This window comes from Aedes aegypti, chromosome 1, assembly GCF_002204515.2.
Source record: "Aedes aegypti strain LVP_AGWG chromosome 1, AaegL5.0 Primary Assembly, whole genome shotgun sequence".
Lineage (NCBI taxonomy): Eukaryota > Metazoa > Arthropoda > Insecta > Diptera > Culicidae > Aedes > Aedes aegypti.
Genome location: NC_035107.1, coordinates 93749193 through 93776676, shown reverse-complemented (window position 1 = coordinate 93776676; position 27484 = coordinate 93749193). Strand labels below are relative to the sequence as shown.

The 27484-nt window shown below is 39.7% G+C and overlaps 1 protein-coding gene across 3 annotated transcripts in view; it reads left to right on the top strand.

Annotated features, from left to right (window-relative positions):
* LOC5570082 overlaps positions 1-14464 on the top strand; it is a 131111-nt gene extending 116647 nt beyond the window's left edge. For 2 of the 3 annotated variants that reach the window (XM_021842800.1, XM_021842796.1), the window contains 2 exons: positions 12871-13018; positions 13266-14464. In XM_021842800.1, coding sequence (XP_021698492.1) covers positions 12885-13018; positions 13266-14058 — 927 coding nt within the window. In that variant the 5' untranslated portion in view covers positions 12871-12884 and the 3' untranslated portion in view covers positions 14059-14464. Of the gene's footprint in view, positions 1-12720; positions 12805-12870; positions 13019-13265 lie in introns of those variants that run through there. The other variant, XM_021842789.1, reaches the window with a different exon arrangement.
* The last annotated feature ends 13020 nt before the right edge of the window (positions 14465-27484 follow it).

Here is a 27484-nt window from a genome sequence, read left to right as displayed (position 1 = left end):
GATAGCTACCTGTCTTTATAGTTGTATGTCATCGGAGAAAAGTTAGCTTAGAAACAATCAAGATAGGTATGTGATGCAGAAAGAAAGAGGATCATTCTTCGTAGTCATTAGATTGAATTTATGATGCTAGAAAACTGTCAAAATATGAACCTGTTATGTTCAATTGAAATGAATTTATGCTTGGAATAGATATGTAGCTCATGATCAATCTTCAAGCAGATGCAGGTCCTCTGACAAACTATCGGTGAGACAAGTTAGGAAAAAGTTGTACATTGTCCCCATTATTATCAAACATTTTACATATTACAATGAATTTAAACATACTCTTTTGAAGTTTCACAATTACCAACAATTCCAAGCTTTGACTTATTTTATTTGATTCTTTTGATAGATACGCGTATTTCAACGTAAACTGTATCGTCTTCAGTGCCGTAGGTCGAGTCCAGTACACGACAGAGTCCTTTCGCAATGCTTCCAGAATTATTTCAGGATGCTAGCAAAATCCTTTCATGATGCTAGCAGAATACTTTAGGATACTAGCAGAATCCTTCCAGGATGCTAGTAGAATCTTTTGCATTTGAATCAATGAATTTGATGCTACTGCTGGCCTTTAGTGTTTGGAATGTGAGTCATAACGAAATTCAATTTAGGGTTGCTGAATTTATTTCCGTTTTCGAAAATATTACGTCAGCGCGATAAAAGTTTTGAAGATATTGGCTGCTTGAAATGAATTATTGACAAATCAAGTCAACTTGCATGTAAATTTGCCAGCTGCCACAAAACTAGAACTATGACCTAAAACAAATTCCTTATAACAAAGTTCAAAATATTTTCGATATTTATTAGTTTATTTTTCACGCTTCAGAAAGGTGTAGTATTTTGCCTTATAAAAGAAACAAAGAATTTTCTATAGAAGCTAGAGACATGTTTCAAAATCATTTTAATATAAATTTAAACAGTCAAGCTAAACCAAACTATATGAAAGTTTAACTCCTTTTCTGCATACTTGGCCAATTAGATCACTAAAAAGTATGATATAAGGATGCTCAGCATTTATTTTCTGAGATCTTATGAAATCTGCAAGTATTTCAATTATACGTTCAAATTAATCCCGATTCGGCAATGTACATTTAGTTTGTACTTATATACTGTTATACATATCTTGAATGAAGGTATCATTCAAGGTATCCTGCGCTCCAAATTGTCCTGAAATACGTTCTTGATATCCACGAGCGTGAGCAATGATCCTTTGAAAGTCTACGCAGCCATTATATGTAGTTCTGCAAACCATTAATGTGCTTAAACATGCAAATATTTCCTGGAAGTAGTAGCAAGACTGAAAACTTCAAGACCAATATCCGCATGTTCTATAACTTCCTAACATTCATTTCTTTATTCTGCCATAAGTTTCAACCTTCTTCCGCTCCGCATATCATTTCAGTTCAAAAAATCACGTTCCCCTTCGCTATCTTTGAAGTTATTTCTACTCGTCAGATTATCTCGAAACCTATTGACACTGTAGTCGCTAAAGGCACTGGTCTAGAACGTGAAAAAGCATACAAATCGATACTGTGTGTGGAGAAGCCCCTTTTTGTGGTTTTGCTCCAACAAACAATCCACTAGATTGAATCCGAACACGACGGGAGTCACCCACTCACCTACCTACCTACCTACCAACCAATCGACTTACTTACATCCACTAAGCCGTCAGGATGTCCCATTTCATCGTGGTTGATATAATCTGATTTGAAATTCAGTTCCTCCTCTTGTGCAACTCCACCACCAAAAAGTCTTAAAGGATGGTGGTGTAATATGCAACCGCTGGAAGAAATTTTATTGTGAATTTTGTCGATAAATAGATTCTGATTGAATTTCCAGGAAATTTGCACAAGCTTGTAATTACTAAAAACAGTCATTGGATTGAGACAATCATATCCAAGCAGTAAGATTCAAAGTGAATAAAACTATAAACAAGAATTTTCAAAACAGCGAGCTACAAACGTTTTTTTTTTGTGGCAAAGCAAATATCGAAATTCTCATGTATACAGCAGATTTTTGATTAAATTGATAGAAATATCGTATGAAATAAACGAACTTGGCTTAAATACCTTTTATCTTGGAAACATGGCGGTGACACGTTTTACCCCAATAGCGTATTTTACGCCTAATTCCCCTACTCAGATTGTTTCTCAGTCCCAAGTACAGGGTACGAGACCGACAAGAAATCAATTCCCATTTGTCCTCCGAATGCTGTGAAACGATTCCTGCCTCCCGAACTCGGTGGAAACCGCTTAAAACGCTTTTCGAAGGAAACTTCTTGTGTTTGCTTTTTCGCTTTTAACCTCGAAATCGATGGCCGTTGATGTGGGTGGGATGTACGTTCTTCAATATTGTTGGGTTTTTTTCTGGAGCTAGTCAAATCCTTCTTTGTCTTTAAGTGGTACACTTCAACTTCTTTTTACGACCGGAAGTCAGATTAACGATCGATAATCAATAACTTCACAATTTGTTAAATGTGTCGGTCATGATGTTGTAGTAGAACCTAAAGACCTTTTTAAGCTTCCATAAATGACACACATTCCTGTCGTCAGATGGCAACACAGTTTCAATAAATTCAAATAAATCTCAATAAATTTCAACCACAACAAGGTAGTAAACAGAAATTTCAATGATGAAGAAGTGGATAACAGCTACAAATCAAAGTCGTAAAAAATACTGAAAAAACTTGTTTGATAGCTAGCAACACTAAGGATTGAATCATGAAATAATCAAGAGTATCTCTCACTTATCTCTCTCTGTAACAATCATGATCCGCAGCTCATCATGAGAGTGTGTTTGTCATCTTCTGCTGCAGCTCTGATTTGATCGGGGGATAACAGAGCCTGATGAAACCCATCTATACACAGACTTGATAATACTCCCCAACATCAGCAGAGTTCTGTAGATTGTGCTAGAGCAGCGTGTTGTCTTTGCCTCTTTGTAAGGGAGTGAGAGAATACTAAGCAGAGAGGCAACGAAAAAAGAGAAAGGAAGATGCAACATAAAACACAACGGAGAAAAAATCCATCAAAAGAGAGTGCGATCTTAACAAAGTGAGGCCTGTACTGTTCGGACGGGTAAATCAAGAGTTCTTTTGAATTGTGAGTTACGGTGCGCATAGAAGCAAGAGAGAAAGAGTACCTTCTTCTTCTTCTTCTTACTGGCGTTACGTCCCTACTGGGACAGAGCCTGCTTCTCAGCTTCTTATGAGCACTTCCACATTTATTAACTGAGAGCTTACTTTGCCAATGACCATTTTTGCATTCGTATATCGTGTGGCAGGTACGAAGATACTCTATGCCCTGGGAAGTCGAGAAAATTTCCAACCCGAAAAGTTCCTCGACCGGTGGGATTCGAACCCACGACCCTCAGCTTGGTCTTGCTGAATAGCTGCGCGTTTACCACTACGGCTATCTGGGCCCTACCAGAAAGAAAAATCCTCGTATTTTGATGCACTGCTAATTCTAGACGAAAATGAACTTTCTTTTTCATTTACAGTGACAACAACTGGACAGAATAAACCACGCATTGGCCGTTGACCATACAAAATTGTCAAGCGGAGAGGCCTGCCTCTGCTTCTAGTGCTTTGCTTGACTTGAAATTTTCACCGTAGCTCAGGCATAACGTGCAATTTTCTCAGTACAATATTTCTCACCCCATTTTACAAAAATAGCATAAATTTAGTTTGAAAATAATCAATGTTCTTTAAACTTGTTTGTTTCACCTCCTCCAACTTGTCTGTACCCAATTGAACAATTTTGCAGAAAGATTTGTCTAAAATCTAAAATATTGAAAAAATTCTCGATAATTTATTTAAATTTTAAAATTCATCATTTTTGGCAAAATTGGAGATTTGCGATAACTTGAAAGTTTGTTCATGCCCTAAGGATATTTTATCCAGAGAAGAACTAGCCGAAGTTTAACAATACTTGTTAATAAAGATAAAGGGAAATCCTATCAATTGCTGATAACAGATTACACAAATAGATGACAAGTGAAATTGCGTACATTTACGCAGCAAGGTGCTCTTGTTCTTACTTTATGTATGCTACTCAAAGAGTTTCTCAATTAATTCCTTTACTGATTGGTTATCGATATTTTTCAATAAATAATTGATATGATTTTTTCCAGCACATTTTCCAAGTACTACTTTTAAGAAACTTCCAGAAGCTCCTGAATGAATTTCCCCATTCATCCATATTACATGGATTTTCAACGGTTTTCCCCAACCGGAGGTCGCTATCTTACATATCAAAATGGCGTCTGATATCTGCTCTTTCCAAAAATATTCATATTGTGTATTCTCTTTATTTATTTCTATTAGCTATTTCCAATTCTGCGCAAGATTTTGGTTTCGGATCTTATATCAATGATTGGATAAAAAGGGATAAATATAGAATTCTACTGACAGCATATTTTTCCCCAAAGATATGTTTGATCCCATTAGTGATAAAAAATTGCTGATAGTTTCACCATTCGGCATCAATTGTAAGAATTTCTAGTAATAGGACTAACCATACTTATAGTATCGATCGATACTATCAAAAATTGGGCGTGATAATGATAAATGATGGAGATCAATTCGAAGCCTGTCCTTCAGGAACTTCTCCTAGAAATAATTCAGAGATTTTTTTATGAAAGTTCTTCCGGCGATTGCAGTAATTTTTCCAAGGTTTTTTTTTTCAGTATTTCTTCATTGACCCTTCAGTCGTCGCGCGGTTTGCCACCGTCAGAACCTGATGCTGTGTACGATAAACGAGGTTTTTTCACCACTGTTGTACAAAATACAACAGCGCGACGACTGAAGTATTAATTCCACCAAATTTCTAGAATTTTTTTTATTAATTCCACTAGGCAATCCAGAGATTATCCCAAAAATTGTTGCATGGACTCCTCCCAGATATCTAACAGCGATTTTTCTTCACAAATTCCCCAGTCAACATTTTGGTTGGCTTAACTTTTGTTACAACAAAAGTACTGTTTTCTATATGAATTAAATCGCTGCAAAGAAATCTGAAAACTTTTCTGTCATTAAAAGGAAAATTCGTCTAAAAAATCCTCCAGGGGTTGCTGATGGTAACCCATGGGAAATCCATAAAGCAATTCCTGGAGGCATCCCTTCAAGAGCTCTTGGAAAAATAGTTGGTGACTTTCTATTGAAATTTCTAAAGGAATACTGAAAAAGTTCTAGGAGAAATCCCTTGAGAAATCTCTGTAGGAGAAATCATTGGAGTAATTTTGGAGTTTCCCTAGATAAATCTCTAATCGAATCTCTGGGGGAATTCTAACATAATTTTCTGATAGAACCTCTTGATTTTTTTTTTTTGAGAAATCTTTGGAAGAAATTTTGAGGGAATCTCTGGAAATCTTTGGAGGGATTCCTCTAAAAGCCTTGGAAGAATCTCAGAGACAGTTCTGAGGGAGTTCTTGCAAGAATCTCTTGAAAAATTTCAGGAATAACTGGCAAATTTTCTGGAGGAAATGTTTAAGGAATAACTTAAGGTATTTTTCTAAATCATGGAGTTCCTTAAAAAATCCCTTAAATTTTTCTGAAGGGATTCCTTGAAAAATTCATAGTGGAATACTAGGAAGAAATTCTGAGAGAATCTCTGGTAAAATCTTTAGAACAATTTCTGGAAAGGTTTAGAAGAAATTCTAGAGATAGTTTTGATAGAGATCTTGAAGTAATCTCTTGAAATAATCCAGTACAGATACCTGCAGAAATTGCTGGTGAAATCTCTTGATGAATTGTTTAAAGAATCTCTCAAGGTATTTTTAAAGGAATTTCTGGAAAGTATCATTGAGCAATTCCTATATGAGTTCGATAAGAAATCTCTGGAAGAATTTCTGGAGTATCTCTTGATAAATCTCTGGTAGAATCTTTGAGGGTATCCTAAAAAAATCTTGAAATAATCCTTGAAATATTCCAGGAGAAATCCACGGAAGAAATTCTGAGGGAATCTCAAGAACGAACTTTTGGAGGAATTCCTCGGAAAGCCTTGAAGCCTTCTTGAAGAAATCTTTTGAGAAATTACTGGCGAAATCGCTGGAGGAATTGTTGGAGGAATTTTTGAAAAAATCTTTTGAACAATTTCTAAAGGAATCCCTTGGAGAATTTCCTGGAAGAAACTATGAGGGAATATCTGGAAAACTTTGTGGAAATTCCTCAAAAAGCCCTGGTAGAATTCTAGAGATAGTTTCCAAGGAGACCTTGGAAGGATCTCTTAAGAAATTTTAGGATGAATACTTGAAGAACTGGTGAGATCGTTGGAGGAGTTGGTTATGGAATCTCTTTGTGTATTTTTGAAGGAAACCCATGGAGCAATTCCTATAAGAGTTCGAGAAGAAATCCCTGGAATAATGTATGGAGTATCCCTGCATAAATCTCTGGTGGAATCCTTGGAGGCATCCAAAAAGATATTCCTGAAAGAATCCCTAGAAAAAATCCTGGAGAAATCTCTGAAAGTGATTCCGAGGGTATCGCATAAAGAAACCATTTGAGGAAAGCCTTGGTAAATCCTTGAAGAAATCTCTTGAGAAACTCAAAGACGAATACCTGGAGAAATTACTGGCGAATTCATTGGAGGAATTTTTGGAGCAGTTCTAGAAAAAATCTCAAGAAAAAAATTCTAAAGAATTCCTGGGAAAAATTTTGGAGAATTCTCTGAAAGAAATTTTTAAGAAATCTTAAGAAACTCCTAGACGAATGCCTGCAGAAATCACTGGTGAGATCGTAGGAAGAATTGTTTAGGAATATATTTAGGTATTTTCGAAGGAATCGCATGGAGCAATTCTTTTAAGAGTTTAAGAAGAAATTCCTGGAAGAATTTCTGGAGTATCCATGGATAAAGCTCTGGTAGAATCCTTAATGGCATCCTGAAAGAATCCCTTAAAAAAATCTTGGAGAAATCCCTGGAAGATATTTTGAGGTAATTCATGGAGAAACCTTTGTATTAATTCCTCTAAAAGCCTTGGGAGAATTCTAGAGAAAGTTTTGAAGGAGTATTTTAAGGGATTGCTTAAAAAAACAAGAAGAATATCTGAAGAAATTACTGGTGAAATCGTTGCAGGAATTTCTAGAGAAACTAACTAAGGAATCTCTTTAGATATTTCTGTAGGAATCCCTTAAAAAATTAAAGAGCAATTCCTAAAGGAGTTTGTAGAAAACCCCATAAAGGAATTTCTGAGGGTATATCTCTGTGGACGTTCATAGGAAATTCATAGAGGAACTTCAGGAGAAATCCCTTGAGAATTTGATGAAAAAACCCTGTGAGATATTTCTAAAGGGATCACTTTAGGTGTTCATGGAGAAATCTTGGAGAAATGGCTTGAGAACTGTTGTAGTAATTCTTGAAGACGTTCCTTTGAGATTTTTTTTGAGAACCTCTTGAGATATTCATGGAGGAAACTCTGTAGGAGTTCCTGGAGACATCTCCTGGAATTATGGGAGAAATCTTTGTAACGATTTCTAGAGTAATCCTTGAAAGAATTCCTAGAAGAATTCTTTGGAAAACCCAAGAAAAATTCTTGCAGGAATTCCAGTAGGAATTACTTGGGAATGATTAGAATGGAGGAATATCTGAAAAAAAAAATCATGGTATTATGTTTCAGCGGAATCTTTGAAAAAAAAAAAATCTGGGAAGATTTTTGGATGAATTCCTGGAGAGTTTCCTGTAAGAATCCTTGGATAAATCTCTGAAAGAAAATTAAATCCTAGAGTAATCCTTGGAGAATTCCTCTAATAAATTCTTGAAAAAATTCCTTTAAGAAAATCTTGAAGAAATATCTTGATGAAATTCAGAGAGAATCCCTGGAAATATCTCTGTAGACATTGCTGAAAAAAATATCCTTGGAAGAAATCTGGAGAGATTTCTAAAGTAATTAATGGACAAGTCCCTTGAGAATTTTTCTGAATAAAACCCATAAGAAAACCTAGGAGGGGTTTCCTGAGAAATTACTGTAAGAATCACAGGAGGCACCGTTGGTGTAACTTTTAGATTAATTTTTTGTCAAATCTTGGTAATCTTGAGGACAAATTTGGATGATTTTTTGAGAAAAGCTTTGGAGTATTCCTATAAGAATTTTCGGAGAAGTTGTTGGAGGATTCCGTCGTTAAATTAATGTGGGAATCGCTCGAGAAATTCCAGGAGGAGTTTTTGGAGAATTTCGTGGAGAAATTCCAGAAAGGATTCGTTTAAAAAATCCTGGAGCAATACTTATAACCAGGCTTGATAGAAACTCCTCTGCGATGCAAAGAGGAGGTGATTTTGCCGTTTTTCTGAAGAGAAAAAAATAAACTCAAAATTTTCATCACAGATCCTCAAGCGCTTCTAGTGAGAGTGCATAAAAATGCGAGAATTTTTTTAGGTACTCTCTCTCCCTCGTTGCGATGCTCACCATCACTCACACTTCAAACGAACTCTTGAGTCTGCCGCCCGAACAGACAGTCCTCGGGGAGTTGTGAGAGCACCCTTTTTTGATGGAATTTAATTCTGTTGTGTTTTGTGCTGCATTTTCCTCGCTCATTTTTCGTTGCCTCTCTGCTTAGCATTTTTTCGCTCTCTCGCAAAGAGGCAAAGGCAGCACGCTGCTCTAGAGTATGTCACCAAACTCTGATGATGTTGAGGAGAATTATCAAGCCTGCTTATAACAGCTCTTGAAAAAAATCATCGGAATTATTTCTTGGGGAATCCCTGAAGGAATACTGGATGAATTCCTGCCAATTTTTTTAAGGAATCCGTTGAGATTTATTTTGGAGAAATCCCTGTAGGCGTTCCTGGAGAAATCTATGGAGGAATTTCTGAGAAGATCCCTGAAAAAACTTCTAAAGGAATTCCTAGAATAATCTTTGGAGAAGTATGACACAGTTACAGACCCCTCTTGATACTATACTGCGTTTCCTAAACTTCATAAGTTGGTGTTAGGGGGATCAAAATGATGTCTAGAGGACACGATGGATTTTCAGATGGTTTGAAATGAAATTTATTTATAATAAGGTGAGGTCCTACACGCCTCCTCTGAGAAGTAACGTAAACGCAAATTTTCTCCTCACTTACTTTGACCCCGTTTGATACTTTACCACTTCTCCTAAACTTCCAAAGCTGATGTAAGACGGGGTCATAACGGAGCATATTGGTGTCTTGGGGGACACGATGAGGTTTCAGATGATTTGAGATGGAATTTATTTATAATAAGGTAGGGAATGTGGAACGATACAGAAAAAAGGTAATAATCTGCAATCCCATTTACGCCCCTACTGGAATCCTACATGCCTCAAGTAACCTACAAGTAAACTGAACGCAATTTTTCTCTCCCTCTACTTAGACCATGTTGGATACTTTAAAACTTCATCTAAACTTAATATGTTTCTGTAGAAGGGGGGGGGTGTGTTACAATGGAAAATAATGGTGTCTAGAGGGACACGATGGATTTTAAGGCGATTTGCATTGGCCTAACTAGAGGGGGGGGGGGTGTTAGTCCATGTAAGAAACTTTTTAGCCCTCTTATAAAATAAAATAGGCTTTAGCTGAGAATGGGCATTTATCGAAGAATTTCGCAATCGGAAGGGTCAGAACTCCTCAGCTTTGAGCTCAAGTTACTCTAATGGTGATTTGAGAAGTAATTGATGAGCATGAGCATGAGCATTGATGACCTTACAATTCGTAGTTGCTACTCCATGATTGACCGGAATAATCGAAATTACACAGGGAACCAACAGATGTAGCTTGGGAGTACCAAACCATCTTCAATGTACATTTTCGAGGACTCTGAAATTAGTAATGCCAATAACGGCGCCGGTTACGTCCGTACGGTCATTGGGGAAGAGGTGGAATGTTAGTGTGGCATCCATTGTTACTAAAGATCGAGTATACCTCTGCGTCTCCATGGTTGCCACGGGAATGAGTTTTGTTAACGGGAGGGCTTAAAAGCTACATGATCAGGATTCACCTTGATAAGTGATGCGACTCATGTAACCTCTGTTTAAAAAGTTATCTATCAATGCGTCGACATCTTAAACATTAAACTATTCAAAGGTTTGAATCTCGAAATTTCACAGAACATGAATAAGTGCTTATGTAAACACTTAAAGTGACGAACCATCCATAGTTTGTTCAACAAATTCATAAAAAAAAATACATGTCATGATACAGATGTGTTATTACAAGCATGAAACAAGCTCACCAGTTGGTAATCCATCCTCGACTGAACAGTCACTATCGCAGCGTCAACACGTATAAGCAGGAATATAAGATATCGAAGTGATGGCGCGCAAATGAAGCGCCAACTGAAAAAAAAAATAAAAAATCACTCCGAGGGCGCGAAAAATGAATAGGACATCTTGGGACTTCGCAAAGCACTTAAACGAATTGTGAAGTAATTTATTTATAATAAGGAGCGAAATATGAGGGAGTTACTGAAAAGCTTGTAATAAATCCTAATTGTACTTATGCTGCTACTGGAAATCTGCATGCCTCCTCCCTCTCAAAAAGTACCTTAAACGGCCCTGGAATGGGATTATGCCCCCCTAAGACAACTTTGAGAACAATTACACTTTTACTGAATTTCATAAGCAGCTGTAATATAATACTATGGTGTCTATGAGAAGGGCATGATGCATTTTAATTCAATTTGAAAAAAAAAAAATAGAACGGAACGAGAGATATGAAGAAGTTATAAAAAAATACTTTCGCTCCTACTGAAATCCTAAAGGTACCTCTTAAAAGTACCTTTAACTGCCCTAAAATAAAATGTTGGCCCCTAAATCCCCCTTGAACATTTTTCACCTTTTCCTGAACTTCAAAAGCTGGTAGAAGGAATGTTTTTTTATAGGGCACAATGGCGTCTATGGAACACCATGTAAAAATTCTGATTATCAATCCTATAACTGAATTAAGATATTTTAATATCTGGCTTAAAAGCCTTGTTTGATATTACATTAGCAGTGCTGCCAATATATGCCCCAGTTAACATGGAACAATGTATGATTGCTTATATACAGCAGCTGCATTGCCGTAAGCATACCATTAGAGTAGTTTTAAAGTTGAACAGGGCTTTTGTACGGCCAAACTAATGCAAGAACGACGATAAACCGATCAAGCGTTTTAAAAAGTAACATTTGTGCAGCAGTGATGCATTGAAACATTTGTTATGCAGGGTTAATGTTCTATTGCCTGACATCTCTTGAAATTTGTCGAATAGCAGCAATGTTGCATCAATATTGTTGAAATACATTAGAATAAGTGTAATGTTATAATGTTTGTGATTCCCACTGCATGGTGATCCCGAAAGTGGCCACAATCGTTCAATATCCTTTTAGAGTCAATAGTTACCCACTTTAAGATAAAACATGAAGAATATGCCGTCGCATGATATGTACAGAAGTTCAATTCCAATTGGTGCTAATCACAGGTTCCATCGGGAACATCCGGTGGCCCAAAATTGGCCACTGTAGTCAAATATCCACTTTGAGTCAACAGATACCCTATTTACGAAAGAACATGAAGAATTAACCGTCGCAAGATATCCTGCAAGGTTTCCCCGGAGCACTTGATGGTGCCATGAGTGGAAAAATCTGCCCAGGACTTATTTATACGATTATTTATGATGAGTTATGAAGAAAAATATATTGCACGACTTTTTTGAGTTGACAAATTAATTGATCCCAATTTAGATCCACTACTGGCACCGAGTCCGGGATGGCCATATCTCGGTTATTTTTGGACAATCGCATCAGAATTTCTTCTACTTTTTCTATGTGCAGTAAGATTTCGAATTTTCAATTGATATCTTCGCTAAAAACACGTCATAATTTTACTGCACAAAGACATGCTTCCGGAAATACGGATTATCAACGGTATCCGGTGGTCGTAGTTCGTCTCCGTGGCTACATCTAAAAAATACAGTAGTTTACCTGTCCCGAACTTTTTGAACAATTGTTATCGGTCTTGACCAAATTTTTGCCTAACCCGGTTATTTTGATAACCCCCTGTTATTCAACTTCGGTGAAAATTTGAAATCGTTATATTCAAAATTTAATTAAAATTTAAAAATCAACTCAGTAGCAAAAAAATAGCTTCACATGGTAAGCTTTCGAAGTCTCCCTAGGGGGTTAAAACAACTTTAAGTTAGGTAAACTCGAAAGAATCCATATTTGGTTTATTCCACGGGCCAAAAGAGCCGAATTGAGTGAAAAGAAGTCAAACTTGGATTGATTTGTGGCTCCGTGTAATCTGAGTGTAACATCTTTTCGATAACAATCGAGCAGTGTTGCCATCTCAATTCAGAGTTTTAAAATTTGCCATTCTGGAAAGTTTTCAAATAAAGCTTCAACTTTTCCGAAAATTGATCTTCAAATAAACAAAGAAAGACCCTCAATGTCAGCTTGGTCGTTTAGAAAAGTTTAACGAGAGAAATCCCTTACAACGGCCATTAAAAGAAGTCAGACTGTATCGGAAAACAATGCCGAGCTGAAACATACGAAATCGCTCCTTGATGAGCTTCGATGGATGGAATTTGATAAGGAGAAACTATCATTTTTCTCGCATCCCCATCCCTCTTGGAACGGAAGGGGGGTTCGGTGAATCGTGGAGGTGGTTTCCGTGCGGTGAACAAAAGAACGAAGGTTATCTTTGTTCGCCTGGCACGAGCAAAACCATGATGACGTGCTTGATGGAGCGTAAATTTCACATTGTCTCGTGGGAATGGAAGCAATGGTGTTTCTACTTTTTGTGGATGGAAATAATTCCGGTGATTGGGTCCTATCATGTTACGTTTACCTACATTGTTGGTGATTTGGCTTTGCTTTGTTCTAATTTTGTGTTTTTCTTTCAGGTTTCCAGATCACAATGAATGACTGTCGAATTCTGGTCGATGTCGACTGCAGTCGCTTCGAGGATGACGCCTTCTCACTGCTGGACAAATCGGCCGAGGTCAACGTGGTTCGCGATCTCAAGTCCTCTACGGTGGCGACGTTTGATCGGTAAGTTTCGGAATCCAGCACAACTTTGTTAATACGGTTCCAACTATTTAGAAAAGCGTACAAATTTGCAAAGAAAACAGCGGGAACCGTGGGGATTGGGATTGCGATTGGGATTGGGATTGGGATGACTTTGTCCTAGTGGAGACGTAAAGCCAAAAATAATAAGAATTGCAATACTTGATAATACGTTCCCATTTCTATGCTGGTGCGCACCCTACAAGATTAACCAACATCCTTCATTCCACAGAACGAGCTTCCCTCACCTGAGCACCTCTTCGCGCACCCAGCTCAAACAGCAGTTGCTCCGCGAGCAGGTCAAGAGCTATGACCTGGATAAAAGCCCCTCACCTTCGCCGTCGGTCTTCTCCGTCAAACTTCCGCTGGAGAACATGGACATCGACCTGCCGAAAAAGGTGCTCCAGGTTGAAACCCGTTTGGAGAATCCCACTCGCTACCACGTGATACAAAAGCAGAAAACCCAGGTCCGGGAGTACGTTACGGCCGCACTCAAGCTCACCAAGCAAACCGTACTGCGCGAAGCGAAACACTCCCGGCTGTTGATCCTGAGCAAGCTGTACGATTCGTTCATCAACACCAAACCGACCTCGACGACGACCACCTCCAGTGGCGGAAATACGTCGAACAATTCCATTATCCAAGCTCCAAGTTCTACGGCTAGCGTGGTGGCCAATACCCTGGAGCAGCAACAGGATTGGCGTCTGGAGATGAAGCTGTCGGCGCGCTTCGGAAACCGGGTCTACCAATCGTTCATCGACGAGTTCGATTACATCCGGGATTTGCTGTGCCTGATCCGCTTCGAGATCCCCAAGTGGGTCTTCGTGGTGACGGAGTTCGAGAGTGAGATTTCTTCGTTTCAGAACACCAAGACCATCGGGGTGGAGGAACTGCTGGCCAAGCAAACGCTGGCCGCCGAGAAGAACTCCAAGCACGAGAAGTTCATCGAGCCGGAAGTGCGCGACCGCATCAAGAAGGATAACCATAACTGCAGTAGGTATCGGGGAAGGGAGGGCGTTGGATAACGGTTTGTTTTTTCCCTTGGCATTATAAGTAGTTTTTAAGGTTCTGCACATCAATCTATGTTAGTTTGGAAGGTTCTGCACATCATATATTTTTAGCATATAAGGTTATTTCGTTAATTTCTTTTACTTTTCAGCCTCTTATATAGCGATAACCAATGATCTTGACTTTTGCAATTTTCGTTATCTAGGTTTTCAAAATGCTAATAAGTGTTTTTCAGATTTCAACTTCGGAGAAAAGGAGGAAACGATAACTAGTGCAAAGTGGTGGATTCTTGTAAACGGCACGGTTTAACTCGAAACATGGAATGACATCTATCTTGGGGTCTGTTCAGCGAAAGTTTAACATAAAAATATACCAAATATACTCTGTTTGAAAATAAAAACTGTTACACACTTGACTCTTGAATATTAGTTGTTTTTTTTTTTTATAAAAATATATATCATTGTTTATGTGTTATTTGTTAAATATTTGCTGAAATATATGACGTCCCTTAAGATTTGTATTCAAAAACTAGTGTTCCCGGCAAACTTCGTCTTGCCATAAAGTAGGCTGTTGAAAAACGCTATGGATCGTCCCATACAAAATGACAGTTTCGTTCACTCTCGTTTTTCCGACTTTCCCGGTTAATATCCGGGAATTTCTATACACACAAACACGTCGGAACCCTTGACGAACAAATTGGAGAATAAATCATTCAAATCCGTTGACCCGCTCGTAAGTCATTTCGTGACATACAAACACCATTCCATTTTTATTTATATATATTTCGACAATTGAAATAAACGAATAATATGCTTGACCGCAGACAAACAGACTCAACGCTTGTAATGAATCTCGATCAAGATCATCGTCTACATAATATGTATATTATACACCCAAAGCCTATATAATCGGCTGCCCTTCTTCAGTCTCATACCTGAGACTAAATAAGGATGGAATTTTAAGGATTTTCACCCTTATGGATTTGCCTTATGCGTTTTACACAGTGTATTTTGTCGGGGCAGCAGAGACGGATAACCCCTCTCCCCTCCAGGATCTCTGCGAGTTGGTAACATGTAACCCCGGTATCAAAGTAATCGCAAAATAGAAAACCGACTTTCGATTATACGAAAAATTATATATTCATTAGAAAAAAAATCTTTAGGCAATCTGTCAACTGCAATCGATAGCTAGGATGCCAGTACTTGTTTGAAAAACTAAAACACAATCATATAAAGCAGCATGCATACATATTCAACTTTTCTTCAAAAAAAAAAAACTGTCAAAGTTACCCCGTTTTACGGTATATGTATTGGATAGTATGCGGCGACAGTCTACTCCCTTAGTAGGGTCGGGTGGCACTGGCCCGAAACAGCGAGTGGGATAGTGGCACAGGCTGCCCCCGTCCCGTAAAACCGCGGCAGCCCTTAGAGTACGTTCCAAATCCGTCGCTTGGTTGTTTTAACTGGGCGGGAGTAGGCTCAGATGCCACCTGACGTACGTCGATCCAGCTCTGAACATAGTACCCCATAAAGGACTATGTAAACCCTAGCATGGCCTCCCTGCTTGCATAGATAACCATGGGATCATAAAGGCGACTATTCCAGCGGAGTTGGATAGCGGCTCTTAGGGGGACCCATAAGAGATGATCAACCAAAACAAAAACTAGAGGAATGTGAAGGAGAGGCTTATGGACTCATCAGTAACCGGCTAGGGTTCCTGCCAAGGAAGGAGACGACCAACATCAACTTAAGTGAGAACAGTGTGGGCAAAAGCCTAGACACTGTGACGACGGCAGACACTGGCAGCTCCAGTGCAACATGTGAGGTGACCGATGGCCCGGGGCTAATCGAGGCCATGGATTGCAATAGGGAGTACCTCCCTAAAATGCAGGTAGCTGCTGAGCAACTTAATATCATCATCGAACAAGCAAAGACTTGAAAACAAGTCTACTGAAATTGCTACAATCAGTTCTAGCTGCAAAGCAGGACTACGAGAAAGCCAAGGAACAACTTGGCAAGGTAGAAGGCAAAAAAGCTATCAAGTAGTGTCAGTCCGAAGTGTTTCACATAACCTCAGGAGTCCCGCAAGGTTCCATCCTGGGTCCGGTGTTATGGAATGTCATGTACTACGAGGTGTTAAGATTAAAATTCCCGGCGGGTGTGGTCATCGTTGGCTTTGCCGACGATATCACGCTGGAGGTCTACGGTGAATCGATCGAAGAAGTGGAATTGACTGCAGCCCACTCGATCGCAATTGTGGAGGAGTGGATGAGCTCCAGGAAACTGGAATTGGTTCACCACAAAACTGAGGCGGTTGATGTCAACAACCGAAAGTCGGTGCAGCAAGCGGTGATCAGTGTAGGCGATCGAGGATAAGCTTACCTTCGGTAGCTACGTTAATTATGCCTGCAAGTGAGCCTCTACAGCTATTGTGGCACTGTCCCGGATGATGTCCAATAGCTCTGCGGTGTACGCCAGTAAGCGTAAGCTTCTGGACAGTGTCGCCTCGTCCATACTAAGGTATGGTGGCCCGGCTTGGGGCACGGCTTTAAGTACCGATAGCTACCGTAACGGCTAGAAAGTACTTATAGGCTAATGTGCCTGAGGGTTGCGAGCGCGTACCGTACCGTGTTACACAATGCACTCTGCGTCATCATCGGTATGGTGCCTATTGGTATCCTTATCATGGAAGACATAGAGTGCTTCGAAAGGCGCGAAAGAGGCATACGCAGGACTGCCAGACTGGCCTCTATGGTCAAATGGCAGCGTGCGTGGGACAGTTCCACCAAGGGAGTGTGGACTCACAGGTTGATTCCGAGGTTAGATATCTGGATCAATAGGCGCCATGGGGAACTTACATTCCACCTGGCACAGGTCCTTTCGGGCCATGGTTGCTTTAGACAGTATCTACACCGTTTCGGTCATGCGGGTTCTCCCGAATGTCCAGATTGTGCAGGTTTAGAGGAGACGGCGGAACACGTTTTGTTCGTGTGCCCGCGTTTCCGCACAATGCGTGACCGCATGTTTGCCACATGCGGTCAGGACACGACTCCGGACAATCTGGTTCAGAGGATGTGTGAAGACGAGTTTGGCTGGAATGCCGTTTCATCGGCTATCACCCACATCGTATCGGAACTACAAAGGAGGTGGCGAGTGGACTCGAGGAGTGACGCCGGCCTACTGGGTTGGATACGAGCCTCTGGTTGTTCGGGGCAAGTGGAGGCCCCTTCGTCACCAATCCCAACTGGTGCTAGCTGATAGGGCCTGAGCCTTCAGTAGGTCAAATTGCGAAGCCCGCAGTATCAGTTCTTGATACCTGCGGTGCAGCTGGGCGCGGGCTTAGTGGTCGACCCTGCCCGCTTTCAGCGGACAATGGGAGGTGATACGAACGCGCTGTTAATTAAATCAATCAATGTAGTTACAGTAGACGGAATTAGCAATCATTATGTACATGAATCATTTGTGCGTCATTGGGCTTTTGAAAACTACTATCAGCGCGCCGCATGGCATTTTCTTGTCACTTTATGTTTAGTTTATCATCCCTACAGTAAGGGTACGTACAAAGTAAGTAAGCAGACACGAATAATCATTAAGAAAATAAAGACCCAAAATCGATAATAATAGAGCGACCCAAAGATGCGGTCGTAAATCTTGGCGACGGTGAGTCGTTGATAGTTAAGAAAATAGAATTGCGATAAGCAGACTGAGAAAGTAAAATTGCCGGGTACAGATGCAAGTGCGTCATGGCACAGTAAGACCCAGGCAGAAAATTGTAGTATATAAGACCTTAGGTAAGAAATAAAGTTAGTTCTTAGCTTCATCTCATGTGAGTCGGTCCTTGAAATCCGAAAGCACCATAACACACTTCCTCTTGTCAATGTTCGGTTCGACCCAAACATTTTGGTGGCTCCAGAGAGGAAAACTAGTTAACTCATTATCGGAAGTGTCGCGACGTTAATGGTGTTGTCGGCGCCCAAAGATCGACAAGTGTACGGGATTTATCGTGAGTGAAATTAGAACTCCGGCAGTAAATCTGTCGTTATAAAGTGAAAAGTAAAAGTGAGAAACCTCATAAGTCGCTGAGCCGCAGATGGTTGCAAGAAGTGAGAACTGAGAAGAGTTCTGAAACGTGATAAAAAAAAAAAAAAAATTGACTTCTTAAGACGCCGTGTCGCAGAGTCATAATAATAAATCAGTGAGAAGTAAGGAACAATCCAGAGTGCCCAAGCGAAATATAGTGCTAATTGTTAAATCAGAAACAGTGATTTAAAGACAAAGTAATAATGGCAGAAGCAAAAGTGTTTAGATTTGTGGACAATAAAAAAGGAAATTGCCGTTTGTGTGAGGAGACTGATAAGAAAGACAACATGGTATCCTGCGACGATTGTGATAGGTGGTTTCACCTGTCATGTGTGAACCTCTTAAGAAGGCCAACGGAGGAGGAGAAATTTCTTTGTCGAAAGTGTGAGTATCTGGAAAACGAAAGAGTGGGCTTATTGAATTTCAAGAAGAAGTTTGATATAGCAAATCAACTGAATGAGTCGCTGAAGCTTCAGCAGGATGTAGCAAACCGCCGTGAAGGAGAGATCAATCTAAGTGCAAGAAGGCAGGCGTTAATTAAGCTTCCAAAATTCAATGGCGCAGCTCGTGATTGGCCCAAATTTATTAGTATTTTCAACGATACTACCGCCGAGGGCCAATACACAAATCTTGAAAACTTATCAAGATTAGAAGAAGCTCTGTATGGCGACGCAGCCAAAAGCGTGTCAAATTTAATGATTGGGGCTGCAAATGTACCTAAAATATTGAAACGTCTTGAGGATGTTTTTGGAAGGCCGGAGACTATTTATCAACAATTATTGCATGAGTTGATCAAGACTTTAAACTATGCAAAGGTACATATAGTTGATATAGCAAAAGCATTGGACGATCTAGTTACGACAATGGAAACATTGAATAAACCGGAGTTCTTACGCGATTATCGATTGATAACCGATATCGTGACAAAGCTTCCGTTCAACCTGCAAATAACATGGACGGAAGCACTGCAAAGAAACACTTCGCAACCAACTTTGCAGGATTTGAACAAATGGCTGCAAGCACACGCTAAGACAATGCGATTGTTAGCAGCTCCCACGCGAAAGGAACATAAAACAAGGATCAATGTTCATAACAATTCGCCCAAAATACAATGCAACATTTGTAAGAACGATCACCAAACTTACAAATGCAATGTATTAAAAAATCTCAATGTTGAACAAAGACAACAACGCGTTCAACAATTGGGATTATGTTATTCGTGTCTGAATAAAGGGCATGGCAGTAAGTTCTGCCGGAACAAACGTGAATGCAAGATTAACGGTTGTAGAGGAACACACAATCGTCTGCTACACAAAGGAGAAAAGCCGAAGGAAAATCAAGATGCTGCCGCTGAAAAATCTAATCATCATAGCAGTAAAAAATCAACAGTATTATATCAGATTTTACCCGTCACCTTGCAAAATGGAAAGCAAGTTCTGGAAACATTTGCTTTCCTTGATCCCGGATCTTCGTTGACTCTACTGGACAAATCAGCCGCGGATAAACTTGGCCTTCAAGGACGTTCGGAGCCCTTGGAGATGACGTGGACACAAAACGTGTCGAAGGAAACGCCAAGTCAAAGAGTGCAGCTATGGATAAGCGGTCACAAAGGAAAACCATATTCAATGAAGGACGTCAGGACTATTGAAGACATCGAGCTGCCAAAACAAACGTTAGACGTACAGCGCATGAAGCGGGAGTTCCAGTATCTAGCAGATGTTCCAGTACAGAGCTACGTCAACGCCAAGCCGTTGATTTTAATTGGTATGGAACACGCCCACCTGTTATTGACAACTGAGAGAAGGATTGGCGACGAGGACTCCCCGATGGCAGCAAAGACGAAACTGGGTTGGCTGATTTTCGGCAAGGTATACAGAGGTGAGCCATCATATTCCTTTTGCATTAGAGAACGAGAGAGTAGCGATTTAAAATCATTTTTTGAAAAATTTAGTTCAACGGAAGACTTTGGTGTTAGGGCAGTAGAAAAATTACCTAAATCGCTTGCAGATGAGAGGGCTGATGCCATAATAAAAGAAACAATCAATTATGAAAATGGGCACTACTCGATAGGTTTGTTGTGGAAAACCGACACTGTCATTTTTCCCCCAAGTTATAATAATGCCCTTAAACGTTTAGAGATGTTGGAAAAAAAGTTAAGTAAGAACGCAGATGTTAAAATGTGGGCACTAAATTCATTCGATGGATTTATTAAAAAAGGATACGCCCGAAAACTTAGCTTAGAAGAAGTGTTAGAAAATCATCCGAACACCTATTATTTACCTCATTTCATTGTGACAAACAAAAATAAAATCCCGCCGAAATCCCGAATCGTTTTTGATGCAGCAGCTGCGATTCAAGGAGTTTCTTTTAATTCCGCTTTGCTTGCGGGTTCGGATACAGTAAAACCTTTATTCGGTGTTTTATTGAGATTCCGTGAGAATACAATTGCTGTCACTGGAGACATTCAAGAGATGTTTCAACAAGTGAAAATAATTAAGAAAGATCAGCATGCACAAAGATATCTTTGGAGACAATGTGAGATTGACAGATCTCCAGATGTATATGTTATGGAATCTATGATTTTCGGTTCCACATGTTCACCTGCTTGTGCGCAAGCTGTTAAAAATCATAATGCACGGCTTTTTAAAAAGGATTTTCCAAAGGCTTCTGAGGCCTCAGAAGATAATTTCTATGTAGACGATTACTTGGACAGCTTCAATGAGGTGGAAGAAGCAGCTGAAGTCGTTCAGGGAGTTATAAACATACAACAGCATGCTGGATTCCATCTGAGAAATTTTATCACAAACTCACACGAGCTTGCCAAAACTATTCCTTCAGAAAGGCTACAAGATTCGGAAATTAAGTTATTAGAAAATAAAGAAATTCCAACTGATAAAGTTTTGGGGATCTATTGGAATACTAAAATGGATTTAATTGTATTTCAACTGAAACTTGACGTATTGGAAAAAACAATGACGAAGAGAGAAGTTCTTTCTTTCGTGATGAGCATGTATGATCCATTGGGATTAATTTCTAATTTTACAGTTCATGGTAGGATTATTTTGCAAAGATGGCATAAACAATCCTCTGATTGGGATAGTCACTTGCCAGAGGAATTATCTGCTTTATGGGATTCATGGATAAAGGCTCTTAATATTGCTTCGAACACACAGGTTCCAAGATGTATGTCGTTGAAAAATGCATTGATTTATGAATTGCATACCTTTGTGGATGCTTCTGAAGACGCATTCGCAGCAGTTATATATTTGAGAAGCGTGTCTGAAGATAAGGTTAATGTTGATTTAGTTTCAGCCAAGGCAAGAGTTGCCCCAATTAAAATGTTAACTATACCACGCTTAGAATTGCAAGCAGCGGTATTGGGAACAAGATTATTGGAGACAGTAAAGAAGGAATTACGCATTAAAATTACTAAATGTTTTATGTGGACAGACAGTGAAATTGTTCTAGCTTGGATAAACAGTCAACATAGGCGATACAAGATTTTTGTAGCTCATCGAGTTGCTGAGATTCTGGAAACAACTACAGCTGATCAGTGGAAATATGTCAAATCTGCTCAAAACCCCGCTGACGAAGGTACAAAAATTATTGATAGAACATCAATATGGCAACATGGACCTTCATTTTTACTTGATCCTGAAGAATTTTGGCCTGAAACCCAAATTAAAATGAAAACTGATGAGGAATTACGAAATTATGTAAACATTCATCAAGACATCCATCCTTATTCATTTATTAAGGATGATTATTTCTCAGATTGGTGGCGATTGGTAAAGCAAACCAATATAATAAAGAAGTTTACTGATTGGATTAGAAACAAATCCGATTTCAACCGAAGTATTGATTATGAAGATTTGAAATTGGTTGAAGATGCTATATTCAGAAAGGCTCAGTGGGATTGTTATGCAGAGGAAGTGTTATCCCTAAGGACAGGGCAAGCGATTAATCAGTCGAGCAATTTACGACAGTTAAATCCTGCACTTGATGAATACGGTGTACTCAGAGCAAGAGGTCGATTGGAATCTGCAATGAGCTTACCTAAATCAGCAAGAACGCCTATTATATTACCGTATGAACATCATATATCTTTTTTGATTGTCAAATCGTATCATGAAAGATATTTGCATCAAAACGACAATGTTGTAATAGCAGCTATTCATCAAAAATTTTGGATTGTTAAATTGAGAGCATTACTAAAAAAGGTTAAAAAGTATTGCCAAGAATGTGTCATTGCCAAATCTAAACCTATGCCACCCATGATGGCACCCTTGCCAGATTTTCGAACAGAACCATTTTTGTATCCATTCACCAACACAGGAGTGGATTATTTTGGACCGTTTGAAGTCGCAGTAAATCGTTCGAGAGAGAAACGTTGGGGTGTGATTTTTACTTGCATGTCAAGTAGAGCAGTCCATATTGAAATGGCTGAGAAATTAGATACCGATTCGTTTATTGTTTGCTTGCGAAATTTCCAAAATAGAAGAGGAAAAATCAAACATCTTTTTAGCGATAACGGCACTAACTTTGTCGGAGCTGATAACGAATTGAAAGGGTTAGTCATGGATATCGATAAAAGAATGAGAAATGGTGATGCTGCAGCATTAGCCATAAAATGGACTTTCAATCCACCAGCAGCATCACATTTCGGTGGTGTGTGGGAGAGACTCATTAAAACGATTAAGCTATCTCTCTACAAAATGCTTAAGCAATATGGTGATCGATTACCACGTCCAGCAATTTTGAGATCTGCATTAATTCAAGCAGAATTTATTTTGAATTCTCGTCCGTTAACCCACGTTCCTGTAGAAGATTTTGACGATGAAGTAATGACTCCATTTCATATTCTTATTGGAAGAGCAGGAGAATATGTACCACCTTATGATTCGACAGCGGTACATTTAGAAAAATATCATTGGAAAAAAGTTCAAAATTATGGCAAATATTTTTGGGACCGTTGGACTAAAGAATACCTCCCAATGTTATTAAAACGAAATAAGTGGACCAATAAAGTTGAACCTATTAAAGTTGATGACATTGTCATAATAACCGATGACAAAGCTCCACCTGGATCATGGTTGAAAGGTCGTGTAATTAGTGTGAGAACAGCAAAAGATGGACAAGTCAGGTCTGCTGAGATTAAAACTTCTAAAGGAATTTATGAACGACCAGCAGTTAAGATAGCTGTCCTAGATATTCGAAAAATTAACAAGCCAGATTCCCTTCCGAAAATAAATAGTGAAACTGGTCAGCAAGGTCAAACCTTTCAAGACACGATGCAACTCTCAAATGATAAGAATTTGAGTACTGCCAATGTCCAGGGTCAACAGAATAATGATAAAGATGAGCGCAGAACACCCCACAAAAGAACTTTGCGAAATAAAAACCCTTGTAATTTTATATCGATTATGGTTTTTGTATACATGTTTTCAATGATTTTTGGTTTTGAAACTAAAGGTTTGATAGCGTATGACTGCGCCAATCCTGAAGTGAATATGACAAGCTATTCTCTTCTTGATGTTGCTTCCTGTGTTCCCCAAAAAACTAATCTGACCTCATCAGTAATATCCATACAAGTCCTGCAGCGAAACGTTAGAAGTCTAACTAAGGTTCTACAATGTAAAGTTATAATTTGAAGATCTATACGGCATTGTGGTACATTTTCGCATACCTCAGATTACCAATACGGATACTCCTATATAGTTAAGGAATTTAATTCCGAAGAATGTAGGAAAGTACATGCTTTAGGAATTGTATCACTTACTCATGATAGACAAATTAATGAGCTAAAATTAAATACCACAACACGAGGTGAAACGCTTATTGTAGGAAGTGTTACTGGAAATTCTTGTAGTGGAGGTACTTACAGTACACCCTTTTATACATGGACAGGTGCTCTAGTTTACTATGAGTACGAGATTGCACTATACGATTATATTGCAAGTATTGACCTTGAAAATGATCAGATATTTCTGAAAAATGGCTTAATGTGTACTTATTCAATTGGAACATGTCTAGATTCCGAAAAGGGTTATCTGACCTGGGACGTAGATCTTAACCAAGCCTGTGAAACTACTGAATTTGAGGTCATTTATGAAGGAGTTGTGAACAAGACCATAAGTTTGGATGGTAACATAAAGCAAACCCATTCAGTAGTTTATAGCACTATATCAGATACGCAAGTATTTTCGATAAAAACCCGAGAAGAGACTCGCATTTGTGGATACAATGGATTTACTACCGACCATCCGAGAATTTTAATTATTGAAACCGACACTATTAGATCACCATTTACGAGAAAGGCATCCACAGGAAAAAATTTAGATTTATTTACGTATTTCAACTCGAAAATAACTCTTGTTGAAAGTTATATTGGACAATCTTTAAATGATATTTATAATATGGTAATGGCTGAAATGTGTAAGTTGGATAAGGTTATACTGGAGACTAAGTTAACTTTAGCCAGATTGAACCCAAATGAATTTGTAACTAGTATAATGAAAAGAAATGGTTACACAGCAGTGGTCGCTGGTGAAGTTTTGCACGTTTTGGAGTGCAAGCCTGTTTACATTACACCACGATTTACTGATCAATGCTATCAAGAGATACCCGTCTACTACAACAATGCGACCATGTTTTTGGCACCGGTTACACGCGTTTTACAAACAATGGGAACTGAAATAGATTGTACACCGTTACTGCCTGCAAAATTTAAGTTTGGAAATAGATGGTATACAACAGATGGAAGATTACGAGAAACCACTGCTCCGACTAAATTATCAACTGATATTGTAACCAGCTGGACATATACACCATTACCAAACTTGATGGAAAGTGGAGTTTATGATTCTAGCAGTCTAGACAAAATGAGAAACATGATATACGAACAAGGTGAAAGACGTGTGGCGTCTTCTGTTGTCTATAAAGTATTAGCTGGCCAACATCCTAATACTCAAGGTTTTAGATTTGACGCATTAGTTTCGGAAAAGATAATTGATGGTGCAATAAATAAATATTGGAAAAAATTGTTATCTTGGTCGACGTGGTTGGGTAATATTACGTCAACAGCTATTGGCGTTTACATAATCATCAGAGCATTGAAATTTACGATTGATACAATTATACATGCACAAATATTGTATGATATTTACGGGTTCAGCTGGCATTTGATTGCTTCGTTTTGGGACTCTTTAACGAATTTATTGTCACACAAAAATATACGAAAAGAAACCTTGAATGTAAAAAGAGACGAAAATAATAGGTGTTCAAATGAAAATCAGGTTCCACAAAATGATCAAAATACCACTGAAGTCACAGAATTAAGTGATTATCGAGGAAGAATTTATCCAAAATTTGATTCAGCAGCTTAAAATAAGGAAGAATAATTATAATAAGCATAAAGCTCAGACGAAATTACAAGTTAAAACATCGCTTATCGACTTTTTGTTATGTAAATCCAGTAGGTTTACGGGGCGCGGAATGATACGAACGCGCTGTTAATTAAATCAATCAATGTAGTTACAGTAGACGGAATTAGCAATCATTATGTACATGAATCATTTGTGCGTCATTGGGCTTTTGAAAACTACTATCAGCGCGCCGCATGGCATTTTCTTGTCACTTTATGTTTAGTTTATCATCCCTACAGTAAGGGTACGTACAAAGTAAGTAAGCAGACACGAATAATCATTAAGAAAATAAAGACCCAAAATCGATAATAATAGAGCGACCCAAAGATGCGGTCGTAAATCTTGGCGACGGTGAGTCGTTGATAGTTAAGAAAATAGAATTGCGATAAGCAGACTGAGAAAGTAAAATTGCCGGGTACAGATGCAAGTGCGTCATGGCACAGTAAGACCCAGGCAGAAAATTGTAGTATATAAGACCTTAGGTAAGAAATAAAGTTAGTTCTTAGCTTCATCTCATGTGAGTCGGTCCTTGAAATCCGAAAGCACCATAACACACTTCCTCTTGTCAATGTTCGGTTCGACCCAAACAGGAGGTGAGGACCACCCGGGAAGCTGGCAATGCGCCAGTATGCTACCTTGGTGGACACCTCTAAGCGTGTCATCGATGTTCGTTGCTGCATGGCTATGCAGCTAACCTGGAGGATGCGATGTGCAATAGCCCCTCTCCGAAGCAATGCCTTCTTGGTGGTCCCGGAGAGACGAAGGGTTTGGCGGCAATGGAAATGGTTTAGTGGGTCGGGGGTGTAGTCCTGTTTACTGCTTGCATGTAGTAAATGGTCCCCAACCCCACACTCCCGGACCTCGGTCCGGAGTCTGTTGAGCAGATTATCCCCCCATTGCTTAGAAGGAAAAAAAGAGGCATACGCAGGACTGCCAGATTGGCCTCTATGGTCAAATGGCAGCGTGCGTGGGACAGTTCCACCAAGGGAGTGTGGACTCACAGGTTGATTCCGAGGTTGGATATCTGGGTCAATAGGCGCCATGGGGAACTAACATTCCACTTGACACAGGTCCTTTCGGGCCATGGTTGCTTTAGACAGTATCTACACCGTTTCGGTCATGCGGGTTCTCCCGAATATCCTGTTTGTGCAGGTTTAGAGGAAACGGCGGAACACGTTTTGTTCGTGTGCCCGCGTTTCCGCACAATGCGTGACCGCATATTTGCCACATGCAGTCGAAACACGACTCCAGACAATCTGTCGAGTCGTGTCCCGAGTGGCGAGTGGACTCGAGGAGTGACTAGTGCAGACGCTTAACAACAGGTGGTCCAAGGGTTCGCAGTCGGCTACGTAGGTCATATCGGTGCCCTACGGTCGAAATCGACCCTTACAGCGATTAAGTGGCCGCGGGAAGAACATCCTGTGTAGCGCTGCTGTCGTGGCGCCGGCCTACTGGGTTGGATACGAGCCTCTGGTTGTTCGGGGCAGGTAGAGGTCTCTTCGTCAGCAATCCCAGCTGGTGTTAGCTGATAGGGCCTGAGCCTTCAGTAGCGAAGCCGGCAGTATCAGTTCTTGATACCTGCGGTGCAGCTGGACGCTGGCGTTATGGTCGACCCTGCCCGCCTTCAGCGGACAATGGGAGGTAAGGACCACTTGGGAAGCTGGCAATGCGCCAGCATGCTACCTTGGTGGACCTCCCTAAGCGTGTCATCGATGTTCTTGGTGGTCCCGGAGAGACGAAGGGTTTGGCGGCAATGGGAATGGTTTAGTGGGTCGGGGGTGTAGTCCTGTTTACTGCTTACATGTAGTAAATTGTCCCCAACCCCACACTCCCGGACCTTGTCCGGATTCTGTTGAGCAGATTATCCCCCCATTGCTAAGAAGGAAAAAAAAGACCGAAGTGTTTTCCTTCACAGGAAACGCGAATATATCTGATGATAT